The sequence below is a fragment of the Leishmania infantum genome, chromosome 24 (genome assembly GCF_000002875.2).
Source record: "Leishmania infantum JPCM5 genome chromosome 24".
Lineage (NCBI taxonomy): Eukaryota > Euglenozoa > Kinetoplastea > Trypanosomatida > Trypanosomatidae > Leishmania > Leishmania infantum.
In genome coordinates this window covers 37,508-57,470 of record NC_009408.2, presented here as the reverse complement: position 1 = coordinate 57,470, position 19,963 = coordinate 37,508, and the positions used below count along the sequence as shown (strand labels likewise).

Here is a 19,963-nt window from a genome sequence, read left to right as displayed (position 1 = left end):
AGAGCACCTCATCTTGCCGTCCGTCCGTCTCCATTTTACACAGAGTGCGCTGCATTCATCATCTCCCTCCCTTTTCGGCTCTGCGCTTATGGCTTTATGCCTTGCGCTTGGAGGAGCGCAGCTTAGACACCACCGCCTTCAGCGGGTCTGCGGAAGCCTTCTGCGTTGCCTTGCGCAGACGGTTCGACTGCGTCTGCTTGGCTTGCACACGCTTCCGGTACGCGCCTACGTCGTCTGCCGTCGACAGATGCATGTACTCGGGCACCTCGAGGATGTTGCGCTCCACCCTGATCCTCTTTGAGGACCGCCGCATAACTCTCTGCAGGGCGTCCGTGTCCTTCTGCGAGAGGTGATTCGCCAGGTACGAGCTACGACTCAGCTCCGCGGCGACGGAGGCCACCCTCATCTTGCGCGTCGAGGCACGCGTGATGTTGCCGAGCACGCTGTCCACGCGGTACTGCAGCTTTGCCACCTCAGCCCGCTGCATCTGCCGAAACGGCCGAATGGCGTCGCCGCGCTCTGTGCAGTACTCCTGTAGCGGGCGCAGATACTTGCGGGCTTGCGGCACGGTGAAAATCGCGATGGACACGCCCTCCTCGCCGGCACGACCTGCGCGGCCGATGCGGTGAATGTAACGAGACAATGCGATTGGGTCAGTCGCCTCCACCCCGTCGAACAGAACAACGTTGCGCACGTGCGCAAAGTCGATGCCGCGGTGCAATGCCGATGGCGCCTCGGTGTTCGCACGACTACACACGGAAGCCGACCGCGACCGGCGCCGCGATGACGATGACCCCGACTGACCGTCCGAGCCCTTCTCACCTGGTCGCAACTCCTCCAGCGAAGCTTGCAGCTGCATTGCGCTCTCCAGTGTGCCATCGGTGCACACGAGCGTGGACACCATGCCGCTTTGGAAACGACGCAGAGTGTCGAGGCGCACGTTGATGGGTAGGTTTGCATCGTACGCGAGCGTTGCCACCCCGAGTTGCTCCAGGAAATTCTGGAGACGATACGTTTGCTCGTCGTCGTTCACGAAGATGAGTGTCTTGCCGGTGATGAGGGCCATGCGGTAGAGACCAAAGAGAAGCGTGTGGCTGTGGCACTCGTCCGTGGCCACCAAGTAGTACTGGTGCAGTGTCTTCTTCAGCGGGTCCCTCACCCTGACACGGGACTCGACAACCGGGCCCTGCGGCGAGGCTGCGCTGTCCTCGACGTCGCCACGCGCCAACTCCTCCACGTCCTCTGACGTGAGCACCACATTCACCGGGTGCCGCAGTAGTTGGCCTTTGACGGCCGCGACGCCCTTGGTTAGGGTGGCGGAAGCTAGAATAACCTGCATGCTCGGTGGCAACAACGACTGCACCGTGCGCAGGGATCGCTCCGCCATCGAGGCCACCACGTCGGCCTCGTCGAGGACGAAAAAGCGGACATGCTGGAAGGTGTCAGCCGTCACGGTGCCCTGGCTGCACCCCTTCGCCAGTAGAGCGGCGGTGGTAATGACTATGTGGGCAGACTGAATGCGTCTTGCCGTCACGGCGCCGCCAGACGTCAGGTTGTCGATGATCAGCCGAGGCTGCACATACTTGGCTATCAACTGCGCCGCCTCGGCCGTCTGCTCGCACAACTCGACTGACGGAACAAGAATGAGGACGCGCGGGTTGGGCAGTGCTCGAGCATTGCCACGTTGCTCCCGCTCCGTGATGATGCGCTGCACGGCTGGGATGACAAAGGCACCGGTCTTACCAGAGCCGGTGCGGGATTGGATGGAGATGTCTTTGCCCTTGAGCGCGAGCGGCACGCAAGCGCTTTGGACGGCGGTCGGCTTCTTCCACGCTAGGTCTGTCAGGGCCTCGAGCACCCGCGTGTCAAGCGGCAGCTCAGACCACTCCGTCTGTACTTCGGCTTCGGACATGAGCGCTGCTTCGAGAAAGATGTGGTTTACAAGAGGGGCACAACTACAGGGGAAGAGGGGTCCGGTACGAGGCGCGCACGTGGAGTGGCCAGCAAAGCGGGCAGTGGAAGCAGGGCGCGGAGATGATACGTGGAAGTGAGATGCAGTGAGGAGTGAGGGAGCGCACACGCAACAGCAAGGCGGGCGGCTGCAGTTTAGCGGTGTGCCGTCAGACCTGGCGACCTGGCCGATGGGCACGTGGCGGAAGAGGGGGGGAAGCATTAGATGAAAGCCGCCGCATTCAAAGCGACTAACAGATAAGAGAAGCAACAACACGCTGCGAGAAGCGGCACAACGCCACGCCCACCAGAGTAACCCCACAGCGGCGCGGCTGCGGCCACCGCAGTGCGGAACGCAACCAAGAAAACGCGCGTCCGCAGCCGTGTCTCTCGCGCACACTTGCCTTCGTTTCTCTCATTCGCGCTTAGCGTCTCTATGCATCTGCTAAACGGCGCACACGCGCACGTACGCACACACGCACGCCTCTCGTCAAGTGCGCGCGCACTGCGTGCGAGCACCCTATTATGCGACGGCATCGTACGCCTTCTATGACACCCTCCAGCACCCTCTTTTGGCCAATGCCTCTGAAAGACAGCGTGCGCTTCACAGAGACAGAGGAGGACGTGTGCGCGAAAGGTACCGGCGGTGCTTGCACGCCCACGTGTGGGAAATAGAAGCGGGCCGAGGAGCAGGACCCGAAGTCCGTGCCGCTCGTTCAGCGCGTTGCGCCGCCAAGCATCCGCCCACGAGATTACACAGAAACTCAGGCAAGAGCGACCGACTCGCAGAGGAGAGAGAGAGACGACGCACACCGTTGCGCCTCTGCGGCAGAGCCCTCCACCCGTGGCAGTGCGCAGACAAGAGAACAGTAGGCCCTCGTCCTTAGTCGAGTCAACAGGCGGTGAGCCTCTTCCTCCCCCTCCCTCCACGGAGACGGCCGCCGCCGTGCACGGCAACATACCGTTTTGCTTGCCCAGAGTACCTCTTCTGCGTTATGTTCATCAAGCACAGTAGAAGAAGTCCCGCGGCCTCCATAACATAATGGCGTTGCTGTCGGTGGACACAAGCTGGCCAGCGCCATCTTCCTGCCAACTCCAGCCCAGGTCCATGATCACATCGGTGTGGCCCCAGTGCTTGAACAGCGTCTTATGCCGGGTCTGATTGTAGATGCAGACAACACCGTCATGACCGCCGGAGGAGAAAAGGTGCCGTGAGTGTGGGCACCACTGAACGGTGGTCACCTCGTCGTCATGCAGACAGTCCACCTGCACTGGCTTGCTGCTCTGGCGCAAGTCGAAGAAAAGAACGCTGCCCAGCGCGTCGCCAACGAGCAGCGCGTTCCCGTCAAGTGGGGAGAGGGCGAGGGAGGTGGCCGCGTTTTCGATGGAGAATACCTCCGTGGTGTGCTGCATGCGCACATCGTTGAAGTACACGGCACCAGTGGAGGACGCCGCCACGAAGGTGTCCGGCGACGTCCACGAGAAGTTCACCTGCGTGACGCGCGCCTCCTCGTCCTCGAGCGAGAAGACCTTGAACGGCTCCACCTGGCGGCTGTCGTCCTTCGACAAGTTGGCCACGCGCCACACACAGACTCGGCCTGTGGAACCAGACGCCACCACACCCTCCGCATTGGTGCTCCAGTCCAAGTTTTCCGAGGCACCCTTGCCGCCCTTCAGCGTTAGCACGTGCTGCCCCTCACCGGTGCGACGGTCCCATCGGTCCTGCTCCGTCACCACCACATTGAGTGCACGCATTCGCTTCTGGTACTGGGCTCGCTCCTCCTCCGTCGCGTCACTGCTGAGTTCGTTTGGCGGCAGCGGCGCGCGGGGCCGCGAAGGCTCATTCGGGAAGCGGCCCAGCGGCACCCGCGACCAGTCAAACACATACAGGTTCCCGTTGCTAGAGGACGATGCGATGAGGAGCGGGTTTACTGGCGCGTATCGGGCTGCCAGCACATCCCCATCGTGAAGAATGCGCCGCTCAATGTTGAGGCCGCAGGCGTGCGGCGCCATGCCGTACCCGCCGACCTCACCAGTGGCCTCGCTGTAGGCTACATCGGATCCGTCCAGGGCCTGCGTGTCCTGCGGCACCGTTGCAGACAGGAGCTGGATGTAGCTCTGCTCTTGGCCGCCTGTGCGAGTTCCGCTCAGTATGGTGTGCGTGGTGAGGCCACTCTTTGCCGTCACGTACGGCATGAACTGCGCCACCGGACTTTCCCAGACGAGGTCAATGTGAAACAGGTGCTGATACAAGTTGCGCACGTGTTTGCGCCACGTGCAGAAGCGCACCGTCTCTTGATACGAAGTCGCCTCCTCTGCCGCTGCAGTGGACGACCTCTGCGAGACCGCGTCGACCGGCGGCGGCACTTTGCCGGTGCATACGACATCGGCGCCGGACTCCGTCATCGGCGATGATGTCGATGATGTCCACCACCGCAGCCCTGCGTAGGTGAGCGTGTATGCCGTGGTGGGGAGAAAAGAATGGAGAGGTTGAAGTGCGATAGAAGGGCCCGGAGAGGGAACTTCGAGGGCGCTGTCAGCGGTAAGTGTCTGTCTGCGCTGCGCCGTTGTGAAGTGAGGCGCGAGCACGAAACACACGAGCCCTCGGCAGGACATGGCGGGAAGGAAGGGCAGGGAGAAGGCGGCATGCGGGAGAAAGAGTGGAAAGGGGCTCCCGCATCGGTACACACGCCACGCGGAGCGCCTTCGCCAGAAGCTCCGGCAGCGTGCAGAGAGACCGCATTGTTTGTCATGAGTTTGCAGAAGCTGTTGCAACATAGGAAAGCAGCCTACTTCGGACGTGTGAGCAGGCAGCTTTACAGGTGGGCTCACGGTGCCCTCGGCACGTGGGACTGCTGATGGAGGCGGTCGGTGTAATGCGGGCGGCGCAGCCTCACCACAACTCCGCTGGCTGTTTTTTGATTGCGCTTACGGTCTACCCTCTTGAAGACAGCACCATCGCCCCTCCCCTTCCTGCGCATTGTAGCTGAAATCTACGCAGCGCCGCTGAGACGAGGACACAAGCCGCAGAGCGCTTGCACGGAAGAGTGGGTGCACCACCGCCCTACCCCTCTCTCGCAGCCGAGGATATGGCATGCTGACACACGCAGGTGTTCAAGCAATCGCACAGAGGAGCGCTTGACTCTCGCCTCTCACGGGATATCCCTCCTTTCCGCCGGAAGCATGCACCTGTTTCCGATGAGGGCACGGATGCGCCGCATGGCATACAGCGGCACACTCGCAGACGGCCGAGGAGAGGAGCGAGACGCACCTTTCTGTGCGCGTGCGCAACAAGATGCAGTGGCAATGGTGCCAAAGGAGTGCCGGAGAGTGGCACGTGATCTTGCGTCAGCGGCGACGCTGGAGCCGCCGCGCCTTCCGAAGCAGAAGCGCACCTGCAGGAAAAACTGGAGCGTGCGCCGTGGCGCCCCTACAGCGGCTTCGCCGCCTCCGGAAAGCTCGGCGACAGCTTCGCCGTCACAGACAAGACGTCTTTGCTGCCCAGCGCGCCCCTGTCCGGTGCGCCGGAGATCGTGAGGCCGTCGAGCCAGGGGTGATGACAGACGTCGGCGAGGGAAGGGCGCTGCGATGGGTCCACTGTCATCATGCGCGCAATGAGGTCCTTACACAGAACGGATAGATGTGTCATGGACCGATTGAAGGCGACGACTGCGTCAGCGCGGGGGGGCTTTGGTACGGTACCAGAGCAGAGAATGTAAAGGAGCACTCCTAGAGACCACACATCCACCACCGCAGTAATCTCGTGCGGTGGTGCTCCGTCCGCAGGAAAACATGCCAGCTCCGGCGCTGCGTAGACTGGCGTGGCGGCACCGGTGGTCTCTAGCATGCCACCCCCTGCGCCGCCGCCTTCGTACTTGGCACTGCCAAAGTCCGCCAGCTTCAGCCTCACGTCGTATGGCGAAACCGTCTTTGCCTCCGCCTGGTGATCGTCCACGACGGAGAGCGCGGCATCGCCGTCGGTCTGCAGCGCCGATGACGCCACACCCTGCGTCGTCGCCGTCGCCGAGGCTGAGGTCGTGTCAACCTCGCCATCGGACCCTCTCCTGACGACGTCAACGAGCACGTTCTCCGGCTTGAGATCGCAGTGGATTATGCTTCGGCCGTGGATGTACAAAATTGCCTCGAGGAGCTGCCCGAAGAGATGGCGCGCTTCAGCCTCGGTGAAAGGGTTGCGTCCGCGTCCGACGATGTAGTCAAACAGGTCGCCGCCGCGCACGTACTCCATGACCAATGCGACACAGCCGCTGCCCTCAAACGCGTCCACCACCCGTACAACATGTGGGTGATCCATGCTGCGCATCATTTCGATCTCTGTGTGCAGTGAGGCCGCAGCCTCCTCACAGGAGAAGCGCCCCCGCTCAATCAGTTTGATAGCGACTGGTGCCCCCGTCTCCCGGTCTATACCAAGCCGCACCGCCGCCAAGCTCCCTTGACCAAGCACCGGCCCTAGCTCGTACCGCCGCAGTCCTTCCACTGCTGTAAAGGCTGATGAGGAGTGCCCCGGCAACGGCGCAAACTCAAACCCACACCGGCTTGCCTCCTCTAGTGTGGGGTTCAGGAAGGAAAGTGTGTCGCGCGGATGCAACACCGAGCATCGGCCCCGCCCTACGCGGCGGCCATTGATGAAAGTGCCGTTGAAGCTGTTGTCGTGCACGAACACGTCATCACCAAGGACAGAGAGTACGCAATGAAGCCTCGATACCGAGTTCGAGGGAAGCACCAGGTCACAGCAGCTGGGGTCTCGCCCGATGCGAAGACCCTCTACACCAAAGCGCGTTGCACGCACGTTTGTGTTGGCGGTTCCGCCATGAGGAGTGAGCTCGAAGAGCTCCGGCTCGGCTTGCCGCCGAGTATGCGGGTCTTCCTCGCCGTCGCCGTCCGCAGCGCCTTTGCCCTCGGAAGACGATGTCGGCAGGGGACGAAGCCGCCGAAGATGCGGAGACGTCGGGCTGCCTCTCTCGGTGGAGTAGGAGCTGGAGCGCTCTCGCTTGAAGTTGGCTCGGAACGGCTCCCTCAAAAGTTTGTCAGAGGCCCCCTCCATGTGGTCGGATACGTTGGTGTGCGTGTATGTGCGGTTGCACTCCAGGGGGGGGGGCGTGGCAGGTGAGGTAGCGGACGAGAGGCTGCAGCGAGCAGGGGGAGGGAAGTGGGAGGGGGCCTCTCTCACCTGGATGTCACCAGCACACAGAGGAGAGACGACAGGAGGGCAACAGGTGGCGCAAGAGAAAGACAGCGCAGGCGCAGGTACGCATACAGATGGGTAGCAACACTATAGGAGGCAGAGAAACCGAAACGGGGTAGGGAGAGGGTGCCAGCAGCGGACAAAGATGCGCAACGAAAGAGGCGCGTCATCGCTGCCGCTGTCACGTGTAGCTTGCTGTCCGTGAACATCATCATACGAATGTGCACATCGACCAGCTGTGGGGGGGGGGCGAAGGGAGAGAGCTGTTTCCGCTGCTGCTATGGTGCACGTGTGCGACGACGACGCAGGTCACAAAGGGCAGCAAAGCAATCGAAAGAGGCAAGAGCGACGAGGTGCCGTCGTCTGTGAGTGTGCGCCAACTCAAGCACCCATGCAGCGTTCACCTGGCGCGCACGCCGCCCCTCTCCGCTGCCATTTTCTTCGACATCTCTTGTCCTTTTGAGCGTGCCTCGCGTCGGAAGGCACCGGGGGGGGGTCAAGCGCCAGCGCCAAGGAGAATACAGTGAAAAGCAAATAAGGGGGTGGGGCGCGGCAACACGAACTCAACGTCAGCACCACGATAACTGCGTCTTCGCAGATGGAAGCTGGTCCACAGAGACAAGAACGCACCTCCGCACGCACCGAATAAAGGCAAGATACCCATGCCTCTGCCACTCACCTTGCTCGCTCTCTCTCCTCGGTTGTCTCTCTCCAGACTCTGCACGCCGCAGCGCAGGTGCTTCCTATTAGTAGTAGAGCACGCCCTCGCTGCACGCCAGTGCCGCCGTCGCGTGCGCCCGCATGTGAGGGTGAAGAGCGGTAAGAGCGAAACAGACACCACAGAAGAAAGGGACCAACCACAGGCAAGAAAGACATCGTCAACGCGCCGCCCTACACAGGGATCAACGCAGCACCAGAGTTCAAGAACAACAAAAGAATAAGGAAGAGCACTTCTCGACGAAAATGTAGACGATGACACTGTTGGACGCCATGCCGTGCAGCCACAGCATTCATCCAAAGGCATCTGGCTGAAAGAACCAAGAGGTGAGGGGGGGAGGAGAATCCAAAACAGAGGATCGCGGCATAGAATGTGAGGTTCGACCATAACAAGGAAATCATTTGCCACGAGGAAGTTATCAGCCAGATTTGGCCGCCGAGTCGGTGCACAGGCACGCGCGTATGCTCGCACGTGTGTGCAAGCCTATTGCGGTCCATAAACGCCACATCTCCTCCACCCCCCAGCCCCCCGGCTCTCGCTCTTGTGAGTACTTTCGATGTGACGGTGGAAACCCAACCTGACCCAGCGCACCGACATGAGGCGCTGCGATATCCGTCGCACGTGGCATGCACCACAAAAGACACAAAACTCGTAAGATGGCCACGGCACACAAGACGGAATGGAAGAAGCGGCAAATGAAGCGAGTCGCGCTCCTGCACACCGCGCCTGCACACACGCGCCGAGACGAGGAAGTCGAAGAGCCGGCTGGAAAACGGCTCGCAGGCAAGCGCCTTCACACAGACTTGTTGCGTATGCGTATGCATGAGAAACCTGGTATGCTGAGTCGGTTCGTGGAACCGGTTGAGTTGGGTATGCGTGGGAACTCGGTGACTGCTATGACAGCATTGACAGAGAGCCACAGCACGAAGACATGGAGCAAACAGTACGCCAACGAGGATACGTATATGTTTCGCAGAGGTCGGCGAAGAAGTGAGGCAGCAGCGGGGAGGGCCGGCGGGCAACGAGGTGGCAAGGGCGAGAGCGCGTGCGCGAAGAAACACAGTCGATCTTCTCTCCTGCGTGGATGGAGGCGCATCTTCGTTTTTGTTTGCTCGCTCTGCGGTCATCCTCCAAAGCAACCGGCAGATCACACCCCACCCCACCCCGGATAGCCGTGGAGGAGGCCGTGCTCTTCCGCAGGCGCGTCACTGACAGGGTCTTTACTGCGCGCCACCGCCTCTCTTCTCATTCGCATCGGCTACTGTGGAGCGCAGCCAAGGCCGCCGCTGCCAGCGACTTCTGCACCGTCGTTGTTGCCCTTGAGGGGTCGTGCAGACTCGACCCTTCCAAAGTCCTCAAAGAAGATGTCACCGAGTTCCATGGCGTCCATCTCGTGCAGCACAATGGGGACTGCAATGAGGGGGTACATGCACCCTGCCTCACGCAGCGGCAGCGGTGTCCGCAGGCGTACGCCAGCCTTAGACTGCAGGCTTTGCTGCACCACCAACAAGAAGCCGGGCTGGTCCTTGACAGCGTCGAAATCGCCAAAGTAGAAGAGCTCGAGGCAGACCTCGCCAGGGGCGCACTGCCCATCGATGCGGGCAAACGGATCTGGTGTGCGCATGTCCCAAAACGGAAAGGGCTCGTTGACACCGGGGTACTGGATCGCGAATTCGGTGTCCACGCCCTCCTTACGCGGGCCATACTGGACGCGGGATACGATCTGGTACACCTCCGTCTTCTTCGGGTTGTAAGTCGGAACCTCGCACCCCGCCAGGCCTGGCATGCCGGGTGGAGGCTGAGGGACTCGTTCGGGACCAGCAGCGTCGTCTTCGTCCTCCCGCCGAGCGTCGAGGAAGACTGGACGTTGGCGAGGGGCGTTCAGACGCATGGCGACAAGACGATCGTCTGGAACCGGCACATCCTTGCCAAGCATCTTCATGGCCAGAATAAAATCGGCGTGCGAGAACTCGTGCAGGTCGTCGTCCTTACTTGTATCGTCCTGGTGCTTGAGGTTGCTCATCTCGAGCACCGACTCTCTCACGACATGCGCCGTCATGATGGGGTCGCACGGCTGACCCATGATGCTGAGGCTGCGCAGGGTAACCGTGTTCTCTAGCAGGTGATCCAGCACCAGCAAAAGCTCATTCGATGAAAAGCCGAATCGAATATGAATGAGCCCCTTCAGCTCCGCAATGGTGGTGTCCGGCGACAAAATCGCATCACTGTCTTCGATAACGGAGTACCTGCCCGTCAGAAACCACTTGACCGTCACCCTCATCGGTACGTCAAGTTTGCGTGATCGAAGCAGGGAACGAAACCAGCAGCGGCCACACCACAGAGAACGATGGATGCGTGTACGCCCGCGCGCGCGCACGAATGCTAGACTTCAGCGCAGGAATAGAGGGGGGGGGTAGGGATGACCGTCTGCTAATACAGGGCGCTGAGAGCAGTTTCGGTACCAGCCCGGTGGAGAGCCAGCCCCTGTAGCAACGTGTGCGGGAGGCTTCGCTTCCTTACACTTCTTGGAAGTTCGCCTGTGCGACGGCACCGATGTTCTTATATGCGTGTGCGCGTCGAACGCGCAGAGAGGCAGTTGGGCTCCGAAGGGCAGCTGAGTGTCTGACGGTGGGCTCCCACAGACAATGGGCACGCTCCGTCGACGCCGCTCACGGAAAATGGATGAGCCCACGCCGAAGGCACCGGCGACACCAACATCCGTGCCGGGAGGAATGAGGGCAGAAGGAGAGAGATGTGGAGTGCAGAGGAAGCAGTTGGAGGTGCGGTGCAGCCGTGTTCAGCGCGGGGCCCGCGGACCGCGCAGACCTTCTCTGACGTAATGTAGCCCTGCACACAAGTTACGTCTACTCATGCGCAGGCAGATGCAGGCATATCGCACAAATGTCTCTTCGGGCTTACTGAAGAGGGGCTAAAGGGCCTTGCCCACGCTCGGCTGTGTTCAGCAATGCAGTCAGATGACAGCGACGTAAGGGCAGTCGAAACGAAGTAGAGAGTTACGCTAAACATGGCGAGGTCGCACGTCGAACGCCGCAGCTCGGCGCACACCACATTCCCACACACGCACACACACACACACAGAGATAGTGCTTGAGCGCTGCGGCGGGTGTTATTAGCTTGATATCCACAGCGGCCAGCAAGTGCCCACGTGAGAGAATCAAAGAAAGCGTGAGGGAAGCATACGGAGAGGGTCATCGCCTCGGCACACTCCATCTGCGCCGGCTCGGCGCCATTCTTTCCCTGAGCTTAGTACTTGCGCCACTGCGTGTTGCATTTGTTGCACGTGATGATCACCGTCATCGGCTCATCGCCCGAGCGCGTCTGCCGCTGCTCCCAGGAGGAGTCTCGAGCGCCGCAGACGCGGCATTTGAAGAGTGTCGAGTTGCTCGTCCGCATTGCCTTCCTAATCTCGCTGAGATTTGTGTCCTTGGAGCGCTCCTCGATCTTCTCTTCGATATGCTTGCGCAGCTCCGGATTGGCCAGCTCAAGGTCGTCCATCGTGACGAGCCGCTCCACCAGCAGCTCTCCCTCCATCACTTTCCGTCGCAGCTCGCCGTTCTTGGAGTCCTTGATGTTGAACAGCAGCGTCTGAAAAGTGTCCTTCGTCTGCTCCATATCGCCCGGAATCGCCTCCACGATACGCACACACAGATCCATTACCCGGTCAGACTCGCTCGAAGGCCGCTCCTTCATGAACACGCCATGCAGTAACGCCGCCCACCGCTGATGCAGCGTGATCCTCTTCGCCGCGGTTGATACGCTAGGCGCCGACGTGCATGCGTGAGATGCGGCGGCGGCAGTCGGAGGCGTGACAAGCGTGGAGTTTGTGAGGGACGAGGTGGGGCTGGAGACGGGCGTCTTGCGAGGGATCTTGCGCGGCAGGTTGGAGTAGGGAGACCGCGGGGTGACAGACCTGCTTTCTACCCTCGCTTGCTTCGGCGAAACCGCCTCGGTATCGGCATGGACGTCATGGCGGGCTTGCTCCGCTGTCAAAGTCGCAGGGGAGGGTGAAACCAAGTTGCAGCTCTGACTGAGGCCACCTAGAGCGTTGGGGGTGAGAAAGTGAGTAATGGGCTCGGCGACGCGTGGGCGTTTCAGCGGGGAAGCGGCCGATGAGTTTTGCGCATCCTCCGCCCCTCGCGACGGCGCTGCTAGCGGTGACACAGAATGCGTCGGCACACCAGGCAGAGGCGGCGGACTCAGCGGGGGCGCCTCGGATGAAGCGGGCAGCTGGGCGGAGTCTGACATGGTCGCACGCGGCCTGCTGCGTAGACGCTGCAATGAGCGAGCCAACGAGGAGCCGCAACAATACTGCACAGCAGGAGGCGGGGAGACGCGAGGCAATAGGGGGCGGAGATATGACGCGGCAAAGCGCGATTCAAGTGAACGACGCCGCTTGCAAGCGGAGCTGCATCGAGGTATGCGTGCGACTCGCCGGATGAAGAGAGCGACGCCGGCGGCACCGCCCTATAATGCGCGTAAGAGTCTATGCGGGTATGTGTGTGTGTGTGTGTATGTGTGTATGAGAATACAGGGGGCACTGCAATTCCTTCGCGTGATGGCGTGCAAGCAACTTCGAGCTTGGCTGCGACAGACGGCCGGTGCGCTTCGCTGCCAATGAAAGCACTGGTCAACCGTGGCACGGGTGTGCTGCTGTTTCTCGTGCGTTTCGTTCCCTCCCTGCTTCTCCGTGCGTTCCTGACACCTCTGCGGCGTACAAAGCAGGAAAGGGCTCTTGAAGGCAGCGCGACGGCACTGTGCGAGCACCGAGTGGCTCCCACACCTTCGGGGGCGTGCGGTCAGCTGCGCCGGAGGCACGCAGCGGTGAGAAGCAGCGAGGAGGAGAGCCGCGAGACAATGCGTAAGCAAAGAGTAGCATAGCGAGGTTTTCGTCTGAGAGGCAACGTGTGCATGCCGAAGCGTACGCCAGCTCGACGTGAAGCGGTGAGCCAACACTTGGCTTCTGCGCCCTGTTTGCCGTTGCAAGACATCCAAGAGGATGTGGCAACGACTGCGCCAACGCGTACGGCACCTTGCACAAGTTGGGAGGTGTTCATTCCTTTTTCTGACAAAGGTGCACACCGCCGCTTGCCCATTCCACGCTTCATCTCGAGGTAAACCGCGAGGCACGCACACACGCACGCACGCACAGTGGTGCCAAATGCGACACGAAGGAAAACAGCATATTTTTCATGTCTCTCGTGTGCCTCCCCGACACGCTGTTCGGTGGCGGTTCGAAGATGGATGGATACAGCGCCTCAAAACAGTCGAGGCAGTAAGCGCTTTGACAGGAGCCCACGCACACAGACAGGCACCGGGCGCACTCGCTGCTGTCTCGCTTCTCGCACTCATTGCCGGAAGGATAGGGAGCACCTGCAGCACCGCAGCAGCGTCGGCGTTTGATCATCGCCCTGCCACTTCACAAAGTCGGTGAAGCGGAAGTTCGCGTAGCACTCACGAGATCCACACTCCGGGCAGGTGAACATGTTTGTAACGGTGAGGTTGTGCCTCTCTAGATACTCCACTGAGTGCTGGTTCAGCCGCTCAAGTCGAGCCTTTTCCAGTACTGCGCGCTCGGCTTGGTTGAGGAGGCTCACTTCATCGAGGGCAACGAGCTCTTCAGGACGCAGACGACCACTGAGAACGCTCTCTCTAAGTTCTTCGTTAAGTGGATCGGCAAGCGCGTGGGTGACCGCTCGGGCCACCTCCGCACCGCCAGCCCTCTGTCTTAGCGCAGCGACAACTTGGCCCGCCACTTCGTCGACGTTGGCGGATGGGCAATGCGCACCACTCTGCGAGAGGGCCTGTCGGATGAGGTTACTAATGTCCACACGAGCTTGCTTGCGAGGCGCCTCGCCACTAGCACGAGTCTTATGTGAGATCTTCGCGGATGAAGCCCTCGTGCTCTCAGAGGTCGCGTAAGCAGGTCGGCGGTGACTCACGCGCGACGGGTGCTGCGACGTCATGAGCTCGACAAGATGCATATTCAGGGCGGCGGCGACGATCGCCTCAGCGTTCGAGACACCGCTGTCAGAGCTCCACTCGCTATCCGACATGCCCTACTTTGCAGGGTCTAGCGCATGGAAAATGCGCAATCTACAGCCTGCAGTAGACGAGCCTGTGCATTCTTTGCGTCGCCAGTGTGAGGTGTGTGTGTGTGTGTGTGTGTGTATGTGCAGGTGTGTGAGAGAGAGATGGATGGAAGAGGGGGCGAGAGACTGACAGACAGAGAGTTACACCAGCGTCATACTCGCACTAGTGGAGCCCGTCCTTTTCTTGATCAGCCATACACACACACACAGACACGCAAACGTGTGTGTGCGTGTGCCGGTGCTTGTTTGTCCAAGCGAGAGTATGGGGCCGCCCATGATGTCACTGGCAGAACCGGGCAGGGGAGAGAGGCACCCTTCCCCCCATACAGCCAAAGATATAGAAAAAGAGGCGGGCAGGGTAAGTGACACCGACACATGGGCAGAAACGTGATCGCCTCCACACAATGGACGCCAAACGGAAAACGAAAGATCCGCCCCCTCTCTGCCCCCGGTCTTGGCCGCACCATCATGCCCCGAGAAACGCGCACGGCGGTACATACAGAGACCAAACCAACCGAAAGAGGTCAGGCACGGACGGGGTGCGCACGGGGCTTGCTGGCAGAGGGACGGAGAGGAGGAGGTGAGTTGGACAGAGAGCGAGAGTTCTCGATCCGCACTCACTCTCCGAGGCACGCCTTCACGATAGTATATGCACAAAGAAAGAAGACGGCTGAATCGGGTGCGCGCGAAGATCACACGGGCGCACCATCCGTGGAGCCACAAGTGAAGACATACCCTATCGACATCTGTCTCTCGGCTTCTGAATGTTAAGAAGAACAGCGATACGGGGAAGAGAGTGTGAGAGAGGCGCGTCCAACGTTGCTGTGCCGACTTTCTGCGGCGCAACGCACCATGAAGCAACTAAGTGGAGGTGGTGCGTCGATCAGCCCTGATGACTCCGAGCGTCTGAGGGCGCAGCAATGCGCCAGCAGAGAACGGCTTCGGCGAAAGAAGACACCAGTCATGAGAGTGAAGAAAAGGAGAAAGGAGCACACAAGCTGCAAAATTGAAAACATATAGAATGGAATCAAGCTCCATGCCACGTAGAGAACTCCAAAGCCGCAGAGTCCGGTTGGCACGCACACTTGCTGATGCTGCCGCCGCCCTCGCATGGTCGGTGTTACCTCTGCTGCTCGATGAGGGCGACTCCGACGCCGCGGTATTGAAAATGCAGCGAATCAGCGCGCATGCTGGCGCAAGAGACGTCGAGGAAGCACCGCCTTCCCGCACGCGCACGGGTGGAGTACTTCAGCCTCACTGTCGATTAGCGGCGCATACTGTTTTGTTTCGATTCCTAGAGACCTCTCTGATGGGTCTTTGCCATCACATATGGCTAAAGCTCATCATCTGAGTCACGAGAAGAGAAGCAACGTCCAACAACGCTGGTGAAAAAATCCATATTGCTAAGCGCCACCACAACTGAACAGCCACACGCACACGTGCATATGCTCACCCCGCCCCTCTTCCCGCATTCTTCGCACCGACAGACAGACGGGCGCACATGCACACGCGCATGCGAAAGCGAGGCGGAGGGGAGGCGCACACAAATTCGGGCACAGAGAGAAAGAGCAGTATTGTTCGAAAAGAATAATGTAAGCGAAGCCCTCTTACGGTGCGTTCTTTCTTCTGGCTGCGAATTTGTGCGCTGCTGTGGCGTGGTCGGTCGCAAGCACCACCACCCTGCAATAAAACCACATAGAGAGACAACAACGCACCCCACATGCAAACGCCCACGTCAGTGAGGGGGCTAGGCAGCAGAAAAGCGGCATCATGCAGAATCAGACCCCCCCCAACGCACACACGCACACATCATCATCACATAACCGATTCAGCACCACACACAAACAGAAAGACGGCGAGAGAGCAAGTTGGAAAGGCGAAACACAGCCTTCCAACAGAAAAGATGACGGAGACAAAAAAAACCACAAGGGCTCAGAACGGTACCATTCTCATTAGCGGGCGTGTGTATGTGCTCCTGTGCGAAAGCCGGAGAGCAAGAGAGGTGACAACGACAGAGACAGAGGGTACGACCATGGTAGCGGCCTAGAGGCAAACAAGAAGCAAATTTTACATGTGTGTCACACAACCGCTGCTCTTTATACCGGCAGTGTTTCCGTGGTTTGTATACATGTGGGAAACAGACCTAGAAGGAAGAACGCAGAAGGCAGAAGAGAAACACAGAGAGAGCCTGCGCGGCGCCAGAGCAGATAAAGCGGCACCCATCACCACCCCTCCCTCATCTACACACATGCGCAACTATATAACGTTGTATATAGGTATGTATGTATATGCGTGTGTAAATATATACATTTATAGTCACACACCCACACGCGAAGACACATGCAAACACACAAAATATGTACAGCTGACAGTCAACACAGACACACACACACACACACACGTCTTGTAAGGGGAGACGTTGGCGCTCCCGAACGCAAAGAAGCGTCGTCCGTAAGAAGCGAAGTGCAACCGGTACGGCCGCAGAAGCAGCAGGATCGCTGGACGAAAGAAACACGAAGAAACCAAAGAGAAACGAGAGCCACGCGTAACCACCGACGGGCGAGAACCCCCCCCCATACCGTCCATCCGCTCACGATGGCCGATCGGAAAAAACGAAAGGAAAGAGAAGAGGAGGATCAAGAACAGCGTGGAAGAGCATAAACCTTCCAACTTCCCTGCCCCCAGCGACGATGTATGACCACGCAAGAAGCACGGCGACGCTGCAGCCAACGTACGCAACCGCAGCAGCGCCAAAGTGGAACCAACGAAAAAGACGAGCGAGCACAGACAAGGAGATCGGGATAAGCGTAAACGGTACCCCTCCTCTCTCTGTCGCTCCTTTTTCTCTCAAGGCCTCTTGCGGCTCATGGTCCGCGCCGGTGTTTGCTTCGCTGTCGCAATGCGGGGCAGACTCACCGTGTTCGCAGAGGGCAATATAGAGAGCTTGCTGCCGTGACGACGAGTTAACGGAAGCGGTGCTGTGCTGGCCGGTGGCGCCGGCTTACGTCCCTTTGGAGGTGACGGCAACTCCATGAGCTCCTTCTCACGCTCGCTCTTCAGCAAGTCACGCAGCTTTGCACGCCGCTCCGCCTTGTCCGTCTCCTTTGCGTGCTCTAGCATCGCCAGCTCCGCCTTCTCTCGTCTGCTATCCACCTCTTCGTTGAATCGGCTTGGCGCAGCGGTGTTCGCGCGAGCGCGGCGTTCGCATCCTGCTACGTACTTCGCAGCCTCCTCCTGCACCTCCTCATCCACGTCTTCGCACAGCCGGCCGACCATAGCAGTAAATTCCTCTTCGAGGGCGCCGGCGTTGCTCTTCCGCAGTGTCTGCGACAGCAGCGGCAGGGTACGCGCTAGTGCCAGTCGTACCGCCGTCACGCTGTCGCGTTGCAGCTCGAGGCAGCACTCCAGCATACGCTCCCGAACACAGCGCATGGAAAAAAAGCGAAAGGATGCAGAGACAAAGTAGATGTACGTCTGACGCGCGTAGCACGAGCTGGATCTACCGTACTCGCTGTTCAGGCGGCTAAACATCTGCGCCTTCGCGATGAAGTTTTCGATGCGGGAGGCTATGTGCATAATGAGCGTGGCACAGTCGGCCTTCAATATCGTCGCCCCGGTCTTGGCGTACTCCCACAGCCGCGGCACGACCTGCTCCGTCAGCGTCCTCTCCTCGAACGAGTCAATATAGTGGTCCACAATCTGCATGACATGCTGCATAGTGTGCCAATTCACCACAGGCTCCGACACCCACGAAAGGAGAGCGTCAAGGACAGCAGAAAAGAACGACACGCGGGACGAGCTTTTCAGCTCGCTGCGGAAGTAATCAAGAAGGTTGTTGATGTGCTTCACCAGCGCCGCCCGTACGGACGTGTCAGAGTCACCGATGAGGCGCAGGAAGGGCCGCTCCAACAGGTCAGCAGTTGGCGAGTGCAGCAGTGGAAGAAGCTCGTGCATGCCCGCAGCGGCGCTGACCCGGGCAGCAACGCAACTATCAGAGGAGAGGGACAAGAGCGCTTTGCTCAGGTGCGTGGCGAAGACGGTGCGAGGAAGCGATGCCACCACAGCAGGAAAGTTAAAGGCGCACTGACGGCGCGCCTCCTCTTCGTGTCGCGTCGCAGCGGCACAGAAAAAGTCTGCAAAAAGCTTCACGTCGTCGTCTGACATGATGTCAGTCTTGATGGCGTCGAGGAAGCGACCGAACTCTCCGACGAGGAGCCCGACCACCTCGCTTGGTGGATTCGAGATGAAGTTCTTGATGATGGGGAACAGCTTCTCGCGCCGGTAGACGGGGCCGAAGAACTCCACTAAGTCGATAAGGCACGAGAAGGCAGCTCGCGACACCGCCTGCTCCTCATCGCTCAGGAGCTCAAACAAGTCCGGCGCTACGCGTGTCTTGGCCTTTTCTACACCCAGTGAATGCGCAATCGCACACAACTGCTGGCACATTCGCTGGCGGACGCCGACGTTCGTGTCCTGGCACAAGGCCAGGGCTCGGGGCAGTATGAGTTCCTCGACCTTTTCAGAAGCTATATGCTGGCAGAGGGCGCCAAAGAGCTTGCAACTCAGTTCGCGCTGATCCTGCGGCTGCGCGTGCTCCGACTTGTTCACGGCGAGCACAATCAGGTCACTTTGCAGCACACTAACAGGCAAGTAGTCGATGAGCCCGAGCAGCAACTCACACCACGCTACGCGAATCTCCGGCGTCTGGACGGTCAGCATTGTCTTGGTAAAGTCATACATCTTAGTTGCCGTGTTCGGGTCCAGCAAACCTACAAGCTTCAGAAGATTCTCCGGCGCGCGACACTGCAGCTCAGGGTCTTGCGCCCACATCGAGTCCAGTAGCGTCTCCAGCACCTTGGAGATCCCCTTCGAGGGCAAGTCGACAAGCTGCTCGCGGACATGACCGAAAAAAGAGATGCGCTGCATTGTGCTGCCATTTGCCATAATGTACTTGGCAGACTCCTCTACCGAGAGCTTCTCTTTCTCCACATACCGCTGCACCGCCTCCTCGCGCTCCAGGGCCGCATTGAGGGCCTCAATGTTCTCGGCGCCAGGAACCTCGCGCACCAGTGCGGTGGGGTCATCAGGAAGTGCGGTGGAGGGCATAAAGCCCGAGCCATCTTTACCCACTGAGCAGTGCCTAGGGAGCGGCGCGGCACAGTTGTCGCCGTTGCCGCCACTGCTGCCCTTGGTCTTGCTCTTCCACTTCTTTGGCGGCAACGTTGACTGGGAAGCCCGGGCCTCCTCGAGGAGCTGCTGGCGTAGCTCAAATGGCGACCGGTAATCCATCCGCTGTCACGCCAGACAATACGGAAGAGAAGACACAATGGTAGAACAGCGCGAGACACAGAGGATAAGAGATACTACGATGAGCAATGTGACAGGACGGATCCCGTTCGCGCGTGTGTGTCTGCGAGAATGCGTAGGGGGTGCAAAGGCAGGCAGCAGAATGCGTGTTGGCGAGGAGCACTGAAAAACGCCAGCGGGCGCCACTTCATAGCACTGCGGGAAATCCTCCGCGGAAAACGTGACGCCCTCAGGCCTGGGCGCGCAACCAAGACAGAACACAAAGAAGGTAGGCGCCTCGAGAAGGTTCCTGCAAGAGGGCGACGCGCAGCTGTGATGTGTGCACGAGGCTGATTAGACGCAGGGTAGCGGAGGAGACTCCAGGAAAGCAGTTCTCCACCGCTCCTCACCCTTCACACAAGGCGCCCGACGCTGTGAGTGTGTGTGTGTATGCCGCCTACTCTCGTCGTGCGAGCTGATCGCCTTTGAGCGGCAGCCAAGGTCAGCCACGAGCCCCTGGACACGCAGGCGCGGCGGGCTCCAAACAAACGAGAGCTTTAGAACAAAAACGTTCAGCTGATGCCTCTTTCCGAACGTGAAAAAAAGAGACGAATGCGATCGGCGCGCGCTCCGGTGTACGTGTGCTTGCCACGTCCTGTGGCCGCAAAGAGCAGGAGTGATCGAGAGAGTGAAAGG

General features: G+C 59.8%; 7 protein-coding genes across 7 annotated transcripts; all 7 read right to left on the bottom strand.

Annotated features, from left to right (window-relative positions):
• Positions 1 to 94: 94 nt before the first annotated feature.
• LINJ_24_0240 (putative ATP-dependent RNA helicase) lies at positions 95 to 1,912 on the bottom strand (the record flags this gene model as incomplete). Its single annotated transcript, XM_003392489.1, has 1 exon — positions 95 to 1,912. One exon carries the CDS (start codon positions 1,910 to 1,912, stop codon positions 95 to 97), a length of 1,818 nt encoding a protein of 605 aa, XP_003392537.1.
• A 1,040-nt stretch (positions 1,913 to 2,952) lies between these two features.
• On the bottom strand, positions 2,953 to 4,356 carry LINJ_24_0230 (WD repeat protein; the record flags this gene model as incomplete). The annotated part of the gene is made up of 1 exon (XM_003392488.1): positions 2,953 to 4,356. The coding sequence occupies one exon, from the start codon at positions 4,354 to 4,356 to the stop codon at positions 2,953 to 2,955; it is 1,404 nt and encodes a 467-aa protein (XP_003392536.1).
• A 1,024-nt stretch (positions 4,357 to 5,380) lies between these two features.
• Positions 5,381 to 7,012, bottom strand: LINJ_24_0220 (putative protein kinase; the record flags this gene model as incomplete). Its single annotated transcript, XM_003392487.1, has 1 exon — positions 5,381 to 7,012. One exon carries the CDS (start codon positions 7,010 to 7,012, stop codon positions 5,381 to 5,383), a length of 1,632 nt encoding a protein of 543 aa, XP_003392535.1.
• A 2,117-nt stretch (positions 7,013 to 9,129) lies between these two features.
• LINJ_24_0210 (hypothetical protein, unknown function) lies at positions 9,130 to 10,152 on the bottom strand (the record flags this gene model as incomplete). Its single annotated transcript, XM_003392486.1, has 1 exon — positions 9,130 to 10,152. The coding sequence occupies one exon, from the start codon at positions 10,150 to 10,152 to the stop codon at positions 9,130 to 9,132; it is 1,023 nt and encodes a 340-aa protein (XP_003392534.1).
• Positions 10,153 to 11,135: 983 nt separating this feature from the next.
• Positions 11,136 to 12,137, bottom strand: LINJ_24_0200 (putative transcription elongation factor; the record flags this gene model as incomplete). Its single annotated transcript, XM_003392485.1, has 1 exon — positions 11,136 to 12,137. One exon carries the CDS (start codon positions 12,135 to 12,137, stop codon positions 11,136 to 11,138), a length of 1,002 nt encoding a protein of 333 aa, XP_003392533.1.
• A 1,100-nt stretch (positions 12,138 to 13,237) lies between these two features.
• Positions 13,238 to 13,945, bottom strand: LINJ_24_0190 (transcription elongation factor-like protein; the record flags this gene model as incomplete). The annotated part of the gene is made up of 1 exon (XM_003392484.1): positions 13,238 to 13,945. One exon carries the CDS (start codon positions 13,943 to 13,945, stop codon positions 13,238 to 13,240), a length of 708 nt encoding a protein of 235 aa, XP_003392532.1.
• Positions 13,946 to 16,828: 2,883 nt separating this feature from the next.
• LINJ_24_0180 (conserved hypothetical protein) lies at positions 16,829 to 19,270 on the bottom strand (the record flags this gene model as incomplete). Its single annotated transcript, XM_003392483.1, has 1 exon — positions 16,829 to 19,270. The coding sequence occupies one exon, from the start codon at positions 19,268 to 19,270 to the stop codon at positions 16,829 to 16,831; it is 2,442 nt and encodes an 813-aa protein (XP_003392531.1).
• Positions 19,271 to 19,963: the final 693 nt, after the last annotated feature.